Below are 21,232 nucleotides of genomic sequence, written 5' to 3'. Positions count from 1 at the left end.
AATATGGCTGGTAGCTTGATAGGGATTGCGTTGAATTTGTAAATTGCTTTGGGTAGTATACTCATTTTCACTATATTGATTCTTCCAATCCATGAACATGGTATATTTCTCCATCTATTAGTGTCCTCTTTGATTTCTTTCATCAGTGTTTTATAGTTTTCTATATATAGGTCTTTAGTTTCTTTGGGTAGATATATTCCTAAGTATTTTATTCTTTTTGTTGCAATGGTGAATGGAATTGTTTCCTTAATTTCTTTTTCTACTTTCTCATTATTAGTGTATAGGAATGCAAGGGATTTCTGTGTGTTGATTTTATATCCTGCAACTTTACTATATTCATTGATGAGCTCTAGTAATTTTCTGGTGGAGTCTTTAGGGTTTTCCATGTAGAGGATCATGTCATCTGCAAACAGTGAGAGTTTTACTTCTTCTTTTCCAATTTGGATTCCTTTTATTTCTTTTTCTGCTCTGATTGCTGTGGCCAAAACTTCCAGAACTATGTTGAATAGTAGCGGTGAAAGTGGACACCCTTGTCTTGTTCCTGACTTTAGGGGAAATGCTTTCAATTTTTCACCATTAAGGATAATGTTTGCTGTGGGTTTGTCATATATAGCTTTTATTATGTTGAGGTATGTTCCTTCTATTCCTGCTTTCTGGAGAGTTTTTATCATAAATGGGTGTTGAATTTTGTCAAAGGCCTTCTCTGCATCTATTGAGATAATCATATGGTTTTTATATTTCAATTTGTTAATGTGGTGAATTACATTGATTGATTTGCGGATATTGAAGAATCCTTGCATCCCTGGGATAAAGCCCACTTGGTCATGGTGTATGATCTTTTTAATATGTTGTTGGATTCTGATTGCTAGAATTTTGTTGAGGATTTTTGCATCTATGTTCATCAGTGATATTGGCCTGTAGTTTTCTTTTTTTGTGACATCTTTGTCAGGTTTTGGTATTAGGGTGATGGTGGCCTCATAGAATGAGTTTGGAAGTTTACCTTCCTCTGCAATTTTCTGGAAGAGTTTGAGTAGGATAGGTGTTAGCTCTTCTCGAAATTTTTGGTAGAATTCAGCTGTGAAGCCGTCTGGACCTGGGCTTTTGTTTGCTGGAAGATTTCTGATTACAGTTTCAATTTCCGTGCTGGTGATGGGTCTGTTAAGATTTTCTATTTCTTCCTGGTTCAGTTTTGGAAAATTGTACTTTTCTAAGAATTTGTCCATTTCTTCCACATTGTCCATTTTATTGGCATACAACTGCTGATAGTAGTCTCTTATGATCTTTTGTATTTCTGTGTCGTCTGTTGTGATCTCTCCATTTTCATTTCTAATTTTATTGATTTGATTTTTCTCTCTTTGCTTCTTGATGAGTCTGGCTAGTGGTTTGTCAATTTTATTTATCCTTTCAAAGAACCAGCTTTTGGCCTTGTTGATTTTTGCTATGGTCTCTTTTGTTTCTTTAGCATTTATTTCTGCCCTAATTTTTAAGATTTCTTTCCTTCTACTAACTCTGGGGTTCTCCAATTCTTCCTTTTCTAGTTGCTTTAGTTGTAGAGTTAGGTTATTTATTTGACTTTTTTCTTGTTTCTTGAGGTATGCCTGTATTGCTATGAACTTTCCTCTTAGCACTGCTTTTATAGTGTCCCACAGGTTTTGGGTTGTTGTGTTTTCATTTTCATTAGTTTCTATGCATATTTTGATTTCTTTTTTGATTTCTTCTGTGATTTGTTGGTTATTCAGAAGTGTGTTGTTCAACCTCCATATGTTGGAATTTTTAGTAGTTTTTCTCCTGTAATTGAGATCTAATCTTAATGCATTATGGTCAGAAAAGATGCTTGGAATGATTTCGATTTTTTTAAATTTATCAAGTTTAGATTTATGGCCCAGGATGTGATCTATCCTGGAGAAGGTTCCATGAGCACTTGAAAAAAAGGTGAAATTCATTGTTTTGGGGTGAAATGTCCTATAGATATCAATTAGGTCTAATTGATCTAATGTATCATTTAAAGTTTGCGTTTCTTTGTTAATTTTCTGTTTAGTTGATCTGTCCATAGGTGTGAGTGGGGTATTAAAGTCTCCCACTATTATTGTGTTATTGTTGATTTCCCCTTTCATACTTGTTAGCATTTGTCTTACATATTGCGGTGCTCCTATATTGGGTGCATATATATTTATAATTGTTATATCTTCTTCTTGGATTGATCCTTTGATCATTATGTAGTGGCCTTCTTTGTCTCTTTTCACAGCCTTTGTTTTAAAGTCTATTTTATCAGATATGAGTATTGCCACTCCTGCTTTCTTTTGGTCTCTATTTGCGTGGTATATCTTATTCCAGCCCTTCACTTTCAGTCTATATGTGTCCCTTGTTTTGAGGTGGGTCTCTTGTAAGCAACATATAGAGGGGTCTTGTTTTTGTATCCATTCGGCCAGTCTTTGCCTTTTGGTTGGGGCGTTCAACCCATTTACGTTTAAGGTAAATATTGATAAGTATGATCCCGTTACCATTTACTTTATTGTTTTGGGTTCGGGTTAATTGAATCAGTTTAATACCAGAATTAAAACTCTATAAGAATGCCAGGATTCAATATATGAATAATGCTAGAATGTATAAAGAAATCAGCCTGAGCACTGATTAACAAAGATATTTTTCTTTCTATTTTTTATTCAAAGATTGGGAAGGAAATGGCAACCCACTCCAATACTCTTGCCTGGAAAATTTCATGGACAGAGGAGCCTGGCAGGCTATAGCCCATGGGGTCACAATGAGTCGGATACGACTAGGCGACTTTCACTCACTATCAATACACAAGTGAAAACCCAGAGCCTAGCACAGTGCTTGGCAGATAGTAGATGCTGGATAAATTTGCCAAATGAACTGAATGTTCCAGAAACGGCCAAGCTGGAGAGAACCTTAGGCCATCAGGCTGTAGTCTTGAGTCTACTCCTGATATTCATGAAAAACTAATTTCCAATAATTTCCAATTTTCTAGGGGACCTTTCAAAGACACAGTCCAGTAAATAACATCTTCTGAAGAAATAATTCTATATATAACTGTGTAAGCCCATTTGCTTGTTAAAAAGTTGATCACTATCTTCTATAAAAAACAAAACAAAAAAACCTGTATCTAATTACTTCAGTTCAGTTCTGTCGCTCAGTCGTGTCTGACTCTTTGCAACCCCATGAATTGCAGCACGCCAGACCTCCCTGTCCATCACCAACTCCCGGAGTCCACCCAAACCCATGTCCATTGAGTCAGTGATGCCATCCAACCATCTCATCCTCTGTCGTCCCCTTCTCCTCCTGCCCTCAATCTTTCCCAGCACCCTTGTCTTTACAAATGAGTCAGCTCTTGGCATCAGGTGGCCAAAGTATTCGAGTTTCAGCTTCAGTGTCAGTCCTTCTAATAAACATCCAGGACTGGTCTCCTTTAGGATGGACTGGTTGGATCTCCTTGCAATGCAAGGGACTCTCAAGAGTCTTCTCCAACATCACACTTCAAAAGCGTCAATTCTTTGGTGCTCAGCTTTCTTTATAGTCCAACTCTCACATCCATACATGACTACTGGAAAAACCATAGCCTTGACTAGATGGACCTTTGTTGACAAAGTAATGTCTCTGCTTTTTAATATGCTATCTAGGTTGGTCGTAACTTTCCTTCCAAGGAGTAAGTGTCTTTTAATTTCATGGCTGTAATCACTATCTAATTACTTAGATCTCTCCATTAAAAAATACTTTTAATCCCTTTAAACTTTCAGTGAACTAAAATAAGATTTATCTAAGTTTTGAATATCGGACTTGACACCTTTCCCTCCTTACATCCAGGTTATACATCATTATAGTTTTTCATTGCTAATAATGTCTTCTAAAATTATCATATTCTTCAATTCTGGATGCCATTAATCTAAGAAGTATTATAATCATGTTATTTTATGCAACAGTAATAAAGGAGTTTAATAGAACACTCCATATACAGCAGGGACCCTAAAGGCTACAGCCTCAATATAATAAGCATGTGCACCATGGAAAGTGACAGCAGGAGAACCTGCTGTCTCAACCTTGACAACAGATGAAGGGTGGGGGGAAAAACATGTCCCCTGGGAACTGGAACCATAAAAGGCAATGCTTATACAGGTCTGAAAAATATGAATTCACCAGTGTGGTTCAAAAACTCCTAGACAAAGAATGTAATATACACGGGCTCAGGTTAATAGTGCCCCCAGTGAGTGGCAGAAGCAAACACAAATCCTTCCTGCAAGAACTCAGCTTCTCTATCCAGACCCACAGCAATTGTAAGATGGCTCTGATTATAGGATTTGTCTCAATTTCAGAGATGATGAATTGAAAGAGAAAAATGTGCGTCCTAGAATTGACGGAATACTACATGTTCTCTAACTGCTCACTGCTGTTCGCAGGAATGCCATGTTTACCCCTGAACTGTCATCAGGTACCCAGGGGCCTTCCCGTACACTGTTGGTCTGCAGATCTTATTACACTGTTACTGGACTTGCTGTGTAGACAATCACATACTCTATACAGAATGACAGTTTTGCTTTTTGTCTAGCAACCTAATAACTTTTCTTCTTTATTTTTATTATTCTTACTGTTATTTTTTCCTTAATTTTATTATCCTGTACCAGTACAACCCTAAATAGAAATAATGCTAGCAGACATATTTGTTTCATTATTTTAAAGGAATGCTATTAACATTTTACCATTTAATAAAATTTCCTGTAGGTATCTGGTACATATTCTTTATTAAATTAAGAAAGCTTTTGTCATGAATCATCTGTAATTAATACTTTTACTTAATCCATCAAAACAAAATGTCTTTCTTCCAATCTACTAGTGTGGTTACTTATATTCATGGATTTTAAATCATCTTTGCACTTATGGGATCAAGCCATCAGGTTCAGAAATTTGTTTTAATCTGATGATAGTTTTCACATTGATTCATTTAGCAAATAATTTATCTAGGCTTTTTGCATCTATATTTTAGATGAAACTGCCTTATAATTTTCCTTTCTCATAAACCTGCTATCTTGTAATGATGTCAAGGTTATACTAGCCTCATAAAGTGAACTCAGTTTTTTTCATTCTCTCAAACAATCTCTGTAAGATGGGGTTATCTCTTTCTTGAAGTTTTGGTAAAATCTGTCTGGAAAATTATCTGGACCTGGTGGGTTTTTGCGTGTTTATGCGTGTATGTATATGAAAGGCAAAAGACGGAGATTTTAAACTGGATTCAATTCCTTTAATGATTATGGTTCTACTCAAGTTTGTGTCTTAAGTGAGAATTTTAACCTATATTTTTCTGGGATGTAATCTATCTCATCAGGGATTTTTAATTACTGGTATAAAACTGTTAACTCTTAAAATAAATTTTAAAAAATCTGTAGCAACGTTTTCCCTTGTTCTCTTGCATTTTGTTCCTGATTTAACCTGCAAAATACTACTTCATTATTTATCCATATTTTCATAAAAATTAGTTAATGATTTTTTGTCAACCCTTTGCTTCTTTATCTTTATTTTCTATTAAAATGTTTTTGCTCTTAATCCTTTATCCTTCTTACACTTCCTTCTCTCTGTTATTCTTTTTCTAACTTTTAATTTAGCTGCTTAGTTCACAAATTTTCAGCAACTTTTAAATTTCTTCTACCCAACACCCTAGTGCTACCAATGGACTCGGATTCACTTTTAATGTGAAACCCTCAGCTTAAGGAAGAGAGAGCTCCTTGGTCCTCAGAGTATTATAAATTCAAACTCTAGCAGCACCTGAAGGTGAGGCTTGCAATTTTGATTTCTACGGAGAGATGCTTTCCCTTGGTGCAATAACTAAGCAGAATCAGATAAGATTTGTCGCCCCATGTTGGTAAACAGATTCTTTTTCTGATACACCTCTCCATTGAGAAAAACTGGAAATGAACGCAAAGTTCAAAATTTCATCCTGTGTCAACTCAGACATTTATTTAGAAAGTACTTTGCTGAATACACTCTTGAAACAGTACCCCCATGACTCTAATGGAGAAGGGGAAGACAGAGGATGAGATGGCTGGATGGCATCACTGACTCGATGGATGTGAGTCTGAGTGAACTCTGGGAGTTGGTGATGGACAGGGAGGCCTGGCGTGCTGCGATTCATGGGGTCGCAAAGAGTCGGACACAACTGAGCGACTGAACTGAACCAATTTTACCCCAACTGGTACATTAGATATCTTGTTGACCTGTGGTTGTTTGTATCTGTCCCCTCCCCCTGCCAGAATTTAAGCTCCAAGAGAAGAGGGGCTTCATTTGACTGGTTATTTGCAAGGCAATGAAGCAAGACTTCCCATTTTTTAGTCAGACGCATGTTAAGGCAAAAGCAAAAACGTTCACAAAAAGTGAGATAGAGCACAGATATTGCTTTCCTCTGAACTATGATAGGTACATAGCTATCACAAATTCTCTCAGAGGATATCTTTATGGGTATGAAATATATCATATGAGAAAAGTACACTCCAAACATAGTGTGTACAGTTTAGAGTGTACAGTGAGCACTCATGTAAGCACAGCTGAGGTCATGAAATACGTCAGAATCAAGATGCCCCTGCCATGTGCCCCACTTTTATCACCAACCCCTCACCTCCCCAAGAAGTAACCATTATTTTGACTTAATAACCCCATCCATCTACCACAAAATATTCATTCATAGAGAATCAAGAATTAACTTGATGGAGAAAAATTATCATCAGAGATATTAATTATGTTTCAGCCTTAAGAAACTATTTTATCTCACTATCCACCTAGGAGACTCTAGAAAACACTTTGAATTAGCAGATATAAGAATAATTACAACAATTAGAATCACAACTTCTCCAGAATATTAACTATGCTGTAATATATCCAAGAAGCTATTTAAGGAAACATATACATCAGAGAGTACCTTATAATCATCACCTTCAACCTGAAGGGCATTTAAGATGACAGAATTTAACATCTCTACCAACTTAAAAAAGGAGACTCAAACCTTTCAAGTTCTTTCTTTTGTCCTCCAAATGCAATCACAGTTCTAATAGCCGCTAAGACCTCTTCAGCTACTGCTCCAGCTTTTGCATATGCCAAAAGTTCTTTATCAGTAAATGAAGACAGTATCTGTTTAAAAATGCAATTGCAGATAATTTAAATTTTTAACAAGTTAATTTTACCTTTTGTACACAAATGCTGCTGGTACATAGTATACTGTACTGTATATAAGTCTTTTACTCATCTTTGGTTATGAAGTCCTGTTTGTTAATATACATATTATAGCCATTTCTTTTTGGACTGAGATGGTATATAATAAAGTAAAATTTCAACTTTCTCACTATACGCCATGGATTCTCATACAAATAAATAAATCTGGGACTTTGGGGGAGATTTTACATCTTAAAAAAAGTGTATACTCTAAACATTAATAAATACAGAAAATGGGGCAGTATATCAAAAAAATAGCTGTACTCAACATAGCAATTGCTAAGTATACTCTGGTTCAGAAATACCAAGGTAGGAGGCCAGGAGAACACAGGGACCAAGCACTATGCAGTGACAGGACCTCAGGGAGGCTTCCAATGGCAGGGAAGCAGAGCTCCTTCTAGCAGGGTTTCTCAGCACCACATTAGGCCACCATGGAGGCCTCTTTTATGGACGCTCTTTGGTTTTTCTGTTTGGTCCCTGAGCATCTGTTCTCTGGAAGGAACAGTACCAGGTCCTTTATATACACAGGATCTCCTTCACTGATTCTTCTCAATTGTACCAAGAAGTAGGCATTATTTTCCCCCGTCAATACATGAGGAAATGGAACAAGAAAGAGGTCAAGTCATTTGCTAGTAAGTGCAATATCCAGGATTTAAGGCTTCACAGCATGAATCAACGGCCAGTGGAGTGAATCTCTCTCTAAAACCAGCCACCGACATGTGTGGAATCCCAGAGGGCCCTGTGAGTAAAACTGAGTCAACTGACGAGGGCAAAGGACCACTATTTTTACCTGAAATGCTTGACTAGTCAACCATCTAAATATTGAACACAAGAATTCAAATCAAATTCTGAGTAAATATATTATACTCTTTCAATAAATAATTTATAGCATCTGTGGACTCATTTGTATAAGTAATAATAGCCTATTCCTTCTTGTCAGAAAAAGTTCAAAGTTGTGTTGATTTTAAGAGTGCATTTCTTCCTCTGCTGTGTGCAAATGTAAAGGAGCTACGGCAGATGCAGGAATGGGTGGCTGAGGGCAAATGAACCTTTACCAACCAGGTTCCATGGCAGATGTTGTACGGTGTGCACCTTCCTCTTTGGTTCCCCAAACAACAACCCACCGATGCTCTAGACCTTCCTGACCTCTCAGAATGACCCGCCTAGGGCTGCCCTATCATATCTGCCAGAATTGCTCACAGCGCTGGGCCTGACCCAGGGAGATCACTGTCATCCCTGAACAAGCAGGTCTGCATAAGGCAAGAGGTGCCTACAATACAGTTTAGCTCTGCTTCTCTGCTCTTGTTGAAAACCTCAGCCATCAACCACACCAGCAGCAGCTGACAACAGAAGATTAGCAGAACTATTTTTGTATGAGAGGTTTCAAAATGTGCTATTCTAATTTATTGTTGAAATATCAAGTACCATTCCAACTGATTCAATAAACCTGGCTTCTCTATGACCTTCCATAATGATAAGCATATCCTTAGGCAAGACTACGGTAGAATGTTCATGAAATGTTTTATTTTTTAACAGATCATGTCTGTTGAAAGAAAAAACACACTTTCAAATACTCTCAGAGATGTGAAAATTGAACTTTACTGTTCCTCTAATATAAAATAACAGAACGGTGATACTTCCATTATTACAATCACCCACCTAAACGATATCAAATTTCACTAACTCATCCCTTCTTCCAAAAGCTGCTAATTTTTTTTTTAACAAAGCCTAATTGTACCAGTGCCAGACACATGAAATTGTTATTCCTTTAAGTTAAAAGCTAACACAGGCCACTATATATTGTTGAAACCAATACATTTAGAAGTAATAGTTTTGACCATGACAGATGTTTTGACCTTCATCTTTGTCCCTTTTTTCCAGTTCAGTGTAGGTTGTTATTTCATTTTGTTTGGGATAATTTATACATGCTTTATTTTGTTAAACTTGTTATTCTGAGATAATTGTAGACACAAGCCAGTTCTAAGGAAGACAGTCAGATCCCATAAACCCTTTATCTGGTGTTCCCCAAACATCTCCAACATCTCTTCAGAACATGATCCCAGCCAAAAATTTAACACAACATTAATTCAATGTTATTCAGATTTACCAGTTTTACATGCACTCGTGTGTGTGTGTGTGTGTGTGTGTGTGTGTTAGTTCCAAGCAATGTTATCATCTGCTAGATTCATGTGACGACAGTCACAACACAGAACAACTCCATCACAAGGATCCCTCAGTCCTGCTTTTTGTAGCCACAGCCACCTCCCTTCCTACTCCTTGTTTCTCTCCCCTCCACATCATCCCTAACACCTGAAAACCACTAAGCTGTTCTGCCTGTTATTTTGTCATTTCAAAAATATTATATAAATGGAGCATAAGGTGTGTGATCTTTCAGGACTGGCCTTTTTCGCCAAGTACAAATCTCTAGCGACTCATCCAGGTTGTGTGTGTATCAGTACAACTTTCCTTTTTATCACTGGATGTACCACAGCTGCTCAACCAGTAACCTGTTCAAGAGTGTCTGGGGTTGTTTCAGTTTGGGGCTATTACTGATACAGCTGCTATGAACACCTGAATACAGATTGAGTGAATACATGAACATAATTTCTCTTAGATAAATGTCCAATGCAACTGCTGGATTGTATGGTAATTGCACGTTTCAATTTGTAAGAAATCGCAAACTATTTTTTCAGGTTGGGTACCATTTTACGCTCCCACCAATAATACATGAGTGACCCTGTTTCTCTGCATCTCAGCAGCATTTGGGGTTTTACTTTTATTTTAGCCATTTTGGTAGATGTGTAATGCTATCTCGTTGCAGTTTAATTTGCTTTTCACTGACTACTAATGCCGTTAAACAACCTTTCATGTGCTGACCTACCACCTGTATAACCCCTCTGATGACGTTTGTTTATCTCTTCTGCCCATTCTCTAATCTCATTTGGGATTGTTTTTTTCCCTTAATATATATATTTTTTATTGAAGTATGGCTGACTTACAGTGTCTCAGGTGCACAGCAAGCTGATCCAGTTATACATAAACACACATTATTCTTCAGATTATTTTCCATTACAGGTTATTACAAGATATTGACTATAGTTCCCTGTGCTATACAGTAAACCTTTGTTGCTTGTGGCATATTTATTTTTTAATTAGAAATCTAGCATTCTATTTATACTAAGTCAAACAAGTGGAATTAAAATGTCATCAATTTTTTTCAGTTCGGCAAAAGTTTGTAAGTTTTCTAAAAAATATATATTATACATACTATTTATATATATATGTAGACAAAAGCTTTTCTACTATGCTCGAAAAAGTCTTGAGAAAGAACATCAAAAAAGAAAAAAAGAGATGGAGAAATTGGAAAACACAAACTAAATGATATGCCAGCACTGAATAAGAAGTAGAAAGTGAAACAAACTAAATAAAATTAAAGATCATTATACAGTCCAGTGGTTTTGAAACATGGTTGCTTATTAGAAACATATCTGGAACTCTGGAGGAAAAAAGCAATACCTGGGCATTGGTAGTTTTCAAAAAATTCCAAGATAATTCTAATATGTATCTGGATTTTAAAAAGTGATTACAGGTTTTTCTATTAAATAGTAGTTTTGGTGATTTTTTTAAAAACTATCAAATTTTGAGAGTTCCTTATATTAGACAAAGACTAATCCTTTGTCAGATATGTGACGTGCATGTTACTTTTTTCCCAGCTTGTAGCTTGTTTTTTCATCTCCTTTACATGGTTTTCAAAGAGCAAGAGTTCCCGCTTTTGGGGAAAGCAGATAAAGTCTTCCTTCTTCTAGGGGAGACTGAATAAAATTGGTGTCAATTCCTCTTTAAATGTCCAGTAAATTTTTCCAGTAAAAGTTGACTGTGCCTGGAGAATTCTTTTCCAGGAGCTCAGAACTTACAAAATAGATTTCTTTAATTACTATTTCATCTTAGTTGTTCTGGATATCACAATATTCATAGGTGACATAAAAATCTACTGGTATCAACATTTTACCACTTATAATTTTGGGTTCAATCACCAAATATGATTTAGAAATCTCCTGGGAAAAGAAAGGCCCAAATTCCTGCTCTTTCTGTTGTTCCTTTTCCCTTCCTGATGCTCCAACATGCCTTGTATCACTTTCCTTCTGTTTGAAGAACTTATTTAGCCAGTCTTTAATAGGAGGTATGCTAAGGCAAAGTTCCTCTATAGTCTTCCATGATCTGGGAATGTTTTCATCTCCCCCATCAACCCTAAAAAATACTTCAACCAAGTATCCACAGGTCTTTTCTTTAAGCACTTGAAAAATAATTTGCCACTTCCTTCTGGTCTTTATGGTTTCAGGTAAGAAATATATTGTCATTCAAATTGGTGTTCCCTGTAGGTAATGTGCTGTTCATCTTTAGCCAATTTCAACTTTTTCTGTCTTTAGTTCTCAATGATTTAACTATGATGTGCTTTAGAATGGATTTCTTTGGATTTATCCTGTTTGAGGTTAGCTTAGCTTCTCAGAGCTGAAGGTTTGTCTTTCACAAACCTTGGATATTCTCAGCAATTATTTCTTCCAATGTTCCTTCAGCCTCACTCCTCTCCTTTCTTTTGGGACTCTGATGGTCACAAATGTTCCACATGGTACTACTGTCCCACAGGTCCCTGAGGCGCTTTCATTTTCTGTTTCATGCTGGGCGACTTGTATTATTCTCTTTTCAGTCCACTGACTCTATCCCGTCCTCTTCACTCAACAAGAGTAACCCCTCCATCGTGACTTTTGTTCTACGGTTGTACCTTTCAGTTATCTAATTCCATTCTGTCCTTTTTTCTTAATTCCTCTTTCACTGCTGATATTGTCCATTTCCTTTTGTTTTAGGATAATTTGTAATTGATTAGTGAAGCATTTTTCTGATGACTATTCCAAAGTCCATGCCAAACAATACTGACATATGAATTATATCAGCATTTGTCAGTTAAGTGTTTTTTCTCATTCAAGTTGTGATTTTCGTAGTTCTTGGTATGACAAATGGTCTTCTTTTAACTATAATCTGGGCGTGATATCTATTATGTTAGGAGACTCTGGGTCCTATTTAAAGTCTTTTATTTTAGCAAGCACTTACCCTTTGGGGATTTAGCATATAATTCTTAACCTACTTTTGTGAGTTGTGGGTCAAGCAGCAGTTTTACATTCAGAGTGTTTGTGGTATTACTTTCGTCAGCATGGTTTGTCTGCAGTTACTGGGGCCCCTGCTTCTGCTACCTGAGGGAGTGAAAGTGTTCTTAAGGTTGGACCACCTCCTGTATCAGTAGGATATGGTAGTTTCCCCTCCCTTTGCCCCTTAGCTGACCCGATGTCTCTGGGCTGGGTTAAAGAATTGCGTGCAGAGATCAAAACAGGCTTTCTGGAGTAGGAAGCTTGCTGGGGCCAAGCCTCTTCCTGTTCTGCCTTCTTGCCCGTGGCCTCTGAGGTACAGAAGAGAGCCTCAGAATCACGGGGACAAAGCAGCTTCCTCCACCAGGCCTCATTTCTTTTTTAATAAGACTGACAACCGGACAACTGAAGGATCCATTTATTAAATAGTATCTGAAGTAATGCAAATTAATTATTAAAAGATTAACTTACTGCTTTTCCCCCTAACTTAACTAGAACAAACATTAATACATTCTAGAACAGTTTTTTAGCAAATACTGATATGAAGAATCTGTCACCTGACTTGCCTAACATGCTAGTAAACAGAAAAATCAATTAAAACAAAGGCTTTTGCTAAATATGTCAACAGAGATGCAGTTTAGCCACCAAGAACACCATTCAAACATTTGTGTTAGTCTGAAAAATAAATTAATAAGAGTTCTCAGAACTTCAATTTCTTCTTCTGTTAAATGAGATGATGTCTAAACTTTACAAGAACATGTATTTCATGCCTTTGGAGAAGAAGATAATATGATAGAATGAGGGGGAAAATAGTCTGTAATATTCTATAAACTTCTACTTCATATGTAGAAAATACTATAGCTAAATACTGCAAAAAGTATAACTAACATCTACTAATTTGGGGGGAGATTAACATATGTTGTTATTTTATACTCTGAAATTCCCTGGGATTTTTTAACCTAAAAAAAGTGGAATCTGGGTAACAGGGTCCTATTGTATAGCACAGGAAATGGTATTCAATAGCCTGTGATAAACCATAATGGAAAAGAATATGAAAAATAACATATATATATGTATATCTGCATTGTTTTGCTGAGCAGCAGAAATTAACACAACATTGTAAACTAACTGCATTTCAACAAATTTTTTAAAAAAGAGAAAAAAATATGTATTTGCCCGACACAGTAGATACTTTAAAAAATGGCAGTTACCGTTTATAACAGCAAAACAATATCCATCCCACAGGGTTAAATTTTTAAATTTCTTAATACAGCCTGATTTGTTTTGTGTTAGGCTTGGGTTTGCTTGGCCCTCTGTTATTCTACATCCTTTTGCCATGTGAATGTGTAGCGCTGTCTCTCATTTTTCTAAGAAACTACATACCAGGCCAATCTCTCCTCAGCCACCTATACTTACAGGAAATCAATTTAGAATGAACACCACACCCAGTCTCAAGAGGAAGGCCTCCCTGCGGAAGTGGGGAGGGCCATTTGCATTGCTTTGCTTTCGTGACAGAGAGGGAACCACAGACCTCAGATGTACGTGCACAAGGGGCTAGAAAAAACCTCTTTAAAAAACTGTCTTCACACCAATGGACTTAAGTATGTATAAACACAGAGCCATTTATAATGCTGACAAAACTGTTCTGCCAACAAAATAAATAAAATCTACAAAAACACTGACATCAATAATGGTGACTGAATGAGACTTACGTGTTAGTCACTGAACTTGAAGCTCTACTTGTGAACGTGGAACTGTCTACCGGGGACACAGCTCTCCGAGAGCCGAGCATGCCTTCTGCATGAAGGCAGAGAAGGAGACGGGAGAGCTCCATCTTTCCCTTCCCCCAATAACAGCACAGAGTCTGGGTGGGGACAACTCAGTGAGCTCACATCTGCCTATTCCCACTGACTGTGAACAGAAGATTTAACACCAAGACTGAACAGAAGATTTAACGTCATCGTCAGTGTCGGGGTCATCATGTGACAAAAACAGCCTCTACTGGAGGAGTTGTGGGGTGTTTTTTGAGGGTGGAGAAGTTTAATAGCCTGGATTCACAGGCTTCACACCTACCTTTGCCCAGATAGCAGCTGACAGGCCAAGAACAGGACTGATGGCCAGAATCACAAGGGTGAGCTTCCAACCTTTTGTAAATCCTATTATAAAACCGGTGAAGAATGTCGCCATTGCCTGAAAGAACATTCCAATTTTGTCACCAATTCCTTCATTAATTTTGGAGACGTCACTGAAAGAACAGTGTTAGAAATAAACATCAGGATTATGAACACCAGAACTTTTCTCCTGATTCTAGTTGACTGTTTGTTTGCCTCAGTGTGGGGTAATCAGTTTACATCTAGGATTTTGCTCAGGAATGTTCCCAGCAAGTATCATGTCGCCGCCCTAATGCTCACTCCCACAGGATGTCTTGGGTCTGGCAAGTCCAACCCCTCATTCACTACCAGTCATGCAGGACCTCTTCATGGCCTGCCAGGGTTCTGGGAACAAAAAGACGCATGAGGCACGATCAAGACTCAGAAGGAATTTAGTTTCAGAATTACTTCTGAGGGATGGGCATTACCTCCAGGGGTTACCTCCTGACACATTTTATGACCTCGCTTCCATTTTAAAAGAATAAGAAGCACACATCAGAGTTCAACACACACCCAGGTACTTACTCTGTGAGGCGGGTGTTAAGTTCTCCAACGTCATGAACATCAAACCAGCCTATCTCCTGTTGCATGATGGCATGAAAAAACTGTTTTCTGATTCTGTGTACTTGTCTTCCAGCGGCCAGACACCAGAACGAGACCTGGATGTAAGCGGCAATAAGCACGCCAGCACCAATTCCAGAGTAATAGTAGGCGTACCTGGAAAACAAGAAGAAAGCTGCACACACGCCACTTTCTCATCAATGCACTGTCCCCAGCAGTCCCCCTGCCCTGCCCTTTTCAGTCATCTGGCAACCTTGCCCTCCTTCAAAGCAACGCTGATGGTCAGCATCCAACCCCGGCCACTCTGGTAGAATGTCATGGTGAAGAGTGTGCTTTCTGTTTTGGCTCAAATCCCAGCTCTTAACTGCGATACAGGCTGACTTCACCTTTCAAAGTCCCAGTTTTCTAACTGGCAAAATGGAGATAAGAACTGTAACACAGTGGGACTTTCCTGGCGGTCCAGCAGTTAAGACTCCATGCTTTCATTGCCAAGGGCATGGGTTCAATCCCTGACTGGGGAACTAAGATCCCCTATGCCTCGTAACATGGCCATGAAAAAGAACTGTAACACAGTAATATATAAGAACACTTGCGTCTGTGCCTGGCACACAATTAGCATGTAGAGAATGCCAGTTATTGTGAAAGACGTGAGTGGTGCCTAAAAGCATCACAGCATTAGGTGAGGTCTACCAGTGTCATCCTGCACACCTGGATTACCCCTATATCAGCTGATGAACACTTGGGATGGTTTCTGCACACTGGGGAATGGAAAGAAGGGACAGAACTTGCCAGAAAGTGAAACCAAGAGATGGAGATGGTCACCTGACCTTTTGGATTATTAATCTGCCAGACAACTGAGAATAAAAAATGTTTTTATATCATCTGCCCAACTGGCCATCATGAATTATCCTGAAATGCTTAGTGAATCAAGTAGCAGGCCCCCCAGTTTAAATTCTAATGATAAAAAAAATGAGCATCTTCTAAAACCAGACCCTTGATCAACTAGAAATGCCAAATTTGTGTTTCCTTATCTGAGTCTTCATACAGAAAAAAGCGAACAACTCATGTGCCTCACTCAGCAATTACTTTTTAGGTTAAAAAAAAAACATTCAAAAATGAAATACAAGATTCCAATATTCCCACTTTTAAAAGTTCACAACTTGCCACCCTCAAAGAAAAAACTTATATGAATCATGCAGAAACTATAAAAATGGTGATGTAATAACCAGATAGTTGCTGATATCGATGCTCACAGCCTGATGTAAACGTATCTTCCCTAAGTTATACCTGGTCATGTACAATGTCTTTATCAGAGAAGACAGAATTAGAATACTAAATTTTAGTTAATATATAACTCAATATTTATTATCCAAGTGTTAATGATACAGCAAGAGATAGCTAAAAACAAGCCTCATTTAACAAGTGAAACGTGTGCTTTGAAAATGAGCTAATGTATTGTAAGCCACCAGTCTGCATTTACTCAGAAAAAAAATACCTGTATTTAAGCATTTATAAGATGATTACAGGCTTCCTGGGCGTTTCAAATGGTAAAGAATCCACCTGCTATGCGGGAGACCTGGGTTCGATCCCTGGGTTGGGAAGATTCCCTGGAGAAACTAACAGCTACCCACTCCAGTGTTCTGGCCTGGAGAATTTCATGGACAGAGGAGCCTGGCAGGTTACAGTCCATGGGGTCACAAAGAGTTGGACATGACTGAGAAACTTTCACTTTGAAGATGATTATAAGACACTGTTTTTCATCAATATTAAAAAAGTGCCTCTCCATAAGAGTATCTGGAAGTGTTTGCTTCTCAACTTTCAAAATATGGTCAAATATGCCCATTTTCTTCAAACCTACTTGAGTACTTACAGGACAGTGTGAAATCATTTTCTTCTGAATCACCAACTCATACCTTTGGACATGTTTTATAAGCTGTTCTGAGAGCAAACTTCAAGGTAGGTAAATCATTAATGAAAGCTTCCAAAGTGAGTTAAGGTTAAAAGGACTATATTTATTCTGGTATGTCGTTTCATTGTTCAGAAAAAGATCCTATATTTTAAAAAATCCTGTTAACTGATCTCATTATATTATGACTAAAGCCAGCCAAGAAGCAAACTAATAATACAAAGCCATTGCAAATAATGTGATTCTTAACTGCATTTTAAACAAGCTCACTTTGAACCCCTCTAATTTCCCAGCAGATGATATTCTATATTTACCAATGCATACATCAGTCTGATCCGGGCTCAGCCTTCCCTTTAGTGTTTTATGCAGCAAATTCTTTTAAGAAAAACACCTATACTGTATCCTCCTAAAAAACTAACAATGATGTTGCTCCCCTCAAAATTTTGAATCTTTATTATAATCGTGCAAAATTTTAAACTTTATTACAACTGGATTAAGACAGAAAGGCTTAGCGATAGTAGAAAGATGTCTACTTACGTGGTCATTTCCTTCTCCAGCTTCTTGCCATACTCTGTTCTGTCTGTAGTACCTAGTTCACCACAAAACAAACATACACTGTTATGTTTCTTTATTTTCCATTAAAAATATGCATATAAATAGAACTTCCTCCACAGTCCAGTATTAATAATCTGCCTTCCAACGCCGGGGACATGGGTTTAATCCCTGGTCAAGGAAGTAAGATCCCATATGCTGTGCATGACAACTAAGTCCTCACACTCTGGAGCACGCACGCCCCAACCGGAGAAGCCCACGCACCCCAACTGGAGAAGCCCACGCGCCCCAACAGGAGAAGCCCACGCGCCCCGACAGGAGAAGCCCAGGTGCCCCGACTGGGGAAGCCCAGGCGCCCCAACCGGAGAAGCCCACGTGCCCCGACAGGAGAAGCCCAGACGCCCGAACCGGGGAAGCCCAGGCGCCCCGACTGGAGAAGCCCACGCGCCCCCAAAAGTCCCACATGCCACAACTGAGACCCGACACAGACCAATGAGGAAGTTTCAGAAAGATGAGCGTGTAAAAATGAATCAAACTGCTGTCACTTAACAATTTACACAAAAACAGGTCAAACTAATTTAACTGCAATTATCTATAAGCATCTGTGCAAATCCTTTACTACTGGCTGTGTGCAACCACACACACACTAAATTCAGTGAAGCTTATTTGTGAGAGGAAAGCTGCATTGATTAAGAAGGAGTCTGTCAGCCGAGATACTAGTTTCCCTGGATTAAAATGTTTTATGAAATTCCACTCTAAGATGACATGGAGAAAAATCTTTTCTGTGGGCTTCGTCCTGATAAATAACAGTGCAGGCTTGACCCTAAACCATTTAGTATTTCAAACTGAACAACACATTTCTTCAGTTTTTATTTTTAAAATGTAAGATACAAAGAAGAATGTAATAAACACCAGTGAGCTCATTATGCAGTATTAGCAGATGTTAACGTTTTGGGACAAGGTACCTTAAAACTATAACACCTCCCTCCAAACACACACACACACGTGCGTGCATGCACTAGCCACTGTTCATATTCTGGTGAGAATTTTTTTCAGATTTTATTTTCTATATGTGATTTTACACACACATCAATATACATACATGCTTATTTTAAAACACAGAATCACAGTTCACATTCAGTGGCCAATTTTCCATGTCAGTATGTGTGTACATGGGGCCTCCCCAGTGGCTCAGTTAGTGAAGAATATGTCTGCAATGTGGGAGACCTGCATTTGATCCCTGGGTTGAGAAGATTCCCTGGAGAAGGGAATGGCTACCCACTCCAGTATTCTGGTCTGGAGAATTCCATGGAAAGAGGAGACTGGCAGGCTATAGACCACAGGGTCGCAAAGAGTCAGACACGACCAAGTGACTTTCACATGTGTGTATATGTGTATCTTTGTTTTTTCCAAGTTTCATCTATTTCAGTTGCTTCCAGTCTTACTGTTACATGCAACGCCCCATTAAACATACCTGTCCACATATATTATATATGGTGAATATTTTTGTAGAATACATTATCATAATCAAGATGGCTGGATCAATGCAGAGAGCACACTTTAAATCTCGTAGTCATTTCAAAAGTTACAATGCAACATAAGAGGGCCTGGTTCAGGTGCGTGAGCTCTTGACAGGTACGGGAAAGAAGAGGAAAAGTTTTTCTGGCAAAGAGAACACTGCATGTGTGAAGACTGAGTAAGCTGCTTTGGCAGGAGCATGGGTGTGTTGTGTGGACGGAAGGAGGTGGATACATGGTTGAAAAGATCATCCAGGCTCCCTAGGTATGGTATATAAAAACTAGTAGACATTATGTGTATATGAGTGTACATATATATATGTACATGTATATGTGTGTGTGTATATGTACCTATATATACTTTTCTTCAGATTCTCCAGCATATTGAGTAGAGTTTACTGTGCTACACAGTAGATCCTTGTTGGTTATCTATTTTATATCCAGTCGTGCATACATGATAATCCAACCTCCTAATTAATCCCTCCCCAACAAGAAAAGTCAAATATTTAAGTGTAGCTTTTATTTTAATAAAATACTTGCTTAGATTCTTGACCACTTTCTCCCCTGGCTTCCAGAACCTCATTCTCCTCATCCCCCCATAACTCTGATCCCTCTCTCTTACTCTTATCCACCAGTTCCTCATGCCCTCTCCTCCCTCCATGCTACTGCCTCTCAGAATTGTACACTCACCCCCAGGGTGGCCTCTGCCACCTGTGCACCTTCAGTGACTCCTGCATCTGTCCGGGAGCCACTCAAATCCTCTCCTTCCTCACAGCCAATGTCTGGTTCAGCTCCCCATCACCTCTTACATCTGCTCTAACAAGAGCCTCCTAACTGGCTCGCCTAATCCCATCAAATCTTTATCTTGCCACCACATCTTCTATTTGGGAACAAAAATGTAATTATATTGCCTCTGTTAATAACCTTAAACGACAGTCCACTGGATAAAGGACAAAGTCCAAGAGCCATAACATGCCCTATTAGTCCCTTTGCAATCTTACCACAATAAGCCACACAATGACTTTCCAGATTTTTTTTTTTAAATCCCCATACTTTCTCCTCATCCCAGTAGCTATGGCACCGTGCAGTCACCATCTGGGGTTGGGGGTAGGGGGCGAGGATACCAGAGCATAAAAGGAAACAGAGCCCAAGTCTGCTTGATCATGACGTTCCTGAAGCCTTTGCCCTTGGGACTGGAGAGGAAACAGGGCACGACAAAAGATGCTGCTTCAGTTTCATGAGACTAAGCTCTGTCCTTTCAGACAAAAAGCCACTGTCCACATACAGAGATGAGATGGAGGGGAGAAGTGCTGACAGCTTTGCTCCTCTAAGCCCTTCTTCATTCTCCTCTCTCTGCCTGGACTGCCTTTTCCTAGTCTTCCTCCTGGAAAAGACTGGTCCTTCACGCATGAGCTCAGTATGACCTCTTCCCAAGTGGTTTATCTCCAGCAGGGTGACTCACAGGGTTCCAGAGTAACTGAGGCACGATTCAACTGACTAAGTCAACCCTAGAACAGACAGGCCACGGTTCATACCCATCTCCTCCTCCCGTTTCCACTGGTGTGAGTGTCTAGAGAACACGACTATGTCATTTATCTTTGTACCCTTGGTGCACAGCCTGCTGCTCTGTCTCCTGTACTTGAGCCTGTTCCAAAGACGTTCAAGGATGTCACAGAGCCAGCAACATGCAGACCGTTTATAAGAACATTCCAACAATCATTCTATTTTATACATGTGTCTTGCATATTGTGGGGTTAAACAGAGATACAGCAGACCACCACCTTACTACCTGGGGTAAGGAAGGCCTTTCCTAAAACCGAGCAAGACTGTAAAGAAACCTACAACTGAACAGGCTTCTGCCTGCAATGCAGGAGACCACCTGCAGGAGACTCAGGTTCAATTCCTGGGTCAGGAAGTTCCCCTGGAGATGGAAATGGCAACCCACTCCAAAATTCTTGTCTGGGAAATCCCATGGACAAAGCAGCCTTGCGGGCTACAGTCTATGGGGTTAGAGTTACAAGAGTCAGACACGACTTAATGACTAAACCACCGAACACTGTCCAGCATCACAACTAAAGACTTCATACCATTTTGGAATCACATTTAATTACATTTTTATCTGACCCAAATATCTCAATAAGTTTAGTAGTTTTAACTACTGAAGACTTAATAACAGTATAAATGACAAGTATGTGACAT

The 21,232-nt window shown here is 38.8% G+C and overlaps 1 protein-coding gene across 2 annotated transcripts in view; it reads right to left on the bottom strand.

The window, feature by feature from the left end:
* Positions 1–21,232, bottom strand: part of ABCB1 (ATP binding cassette subfamily B member 1) — a 105,545-nt gene that overhangs the window by 58,284 nt on the left and 26,029 nt on the right. For both annotated transcript variants that reach the window (XR_011144941.1, XM_068972811.1), the window contains exons 5-8: positions 17,502–17,553; positions 15,023–15,214; positions 14,421–14,592; positions 7,004–7,128 (exon numbers count right to left, since the gene is read on the bottom strand). Coding sequence is in view for 1 of the 2 variants with exons in the window: in XM_068972811.1 (XP_068828912.1) it covers positions 7,004–7,128; positions 14,421–14,592; positions 15,023–15,214; positions 17,502–17,553 (541 nt within the window). In the remaining variant the exon portion in view is untranslated. The remainder of the gene's footprint in view (positions 1–7,003; positions 7,129–14,420; positions 14,593–15,022; positions 15,215–17,501; positions 17,554–21,232) is intronic.

The sequence above is a fragment of the Capricornis sumatraensis genome, chromosome 5 (genome assembly GCF_032405125.1).
Source record: "Capricornis sumatraensis isolate serow.1 chromosome 5, serow.2, whole genome shotgun sequence".
Classification (NCBI taxonomy): domain Eukaryota; kingdom Metazoa; phylum Chordata; class Mammalia; order Artiodactyla; family Bovidae; genus Capricornis; species Capricornis sumatraensis.
The sequence above is the reverse complement of the archived record's forward strand: the minus strand, read 5'-3'. Positions and strand labels throughout refer to the sequence as shown.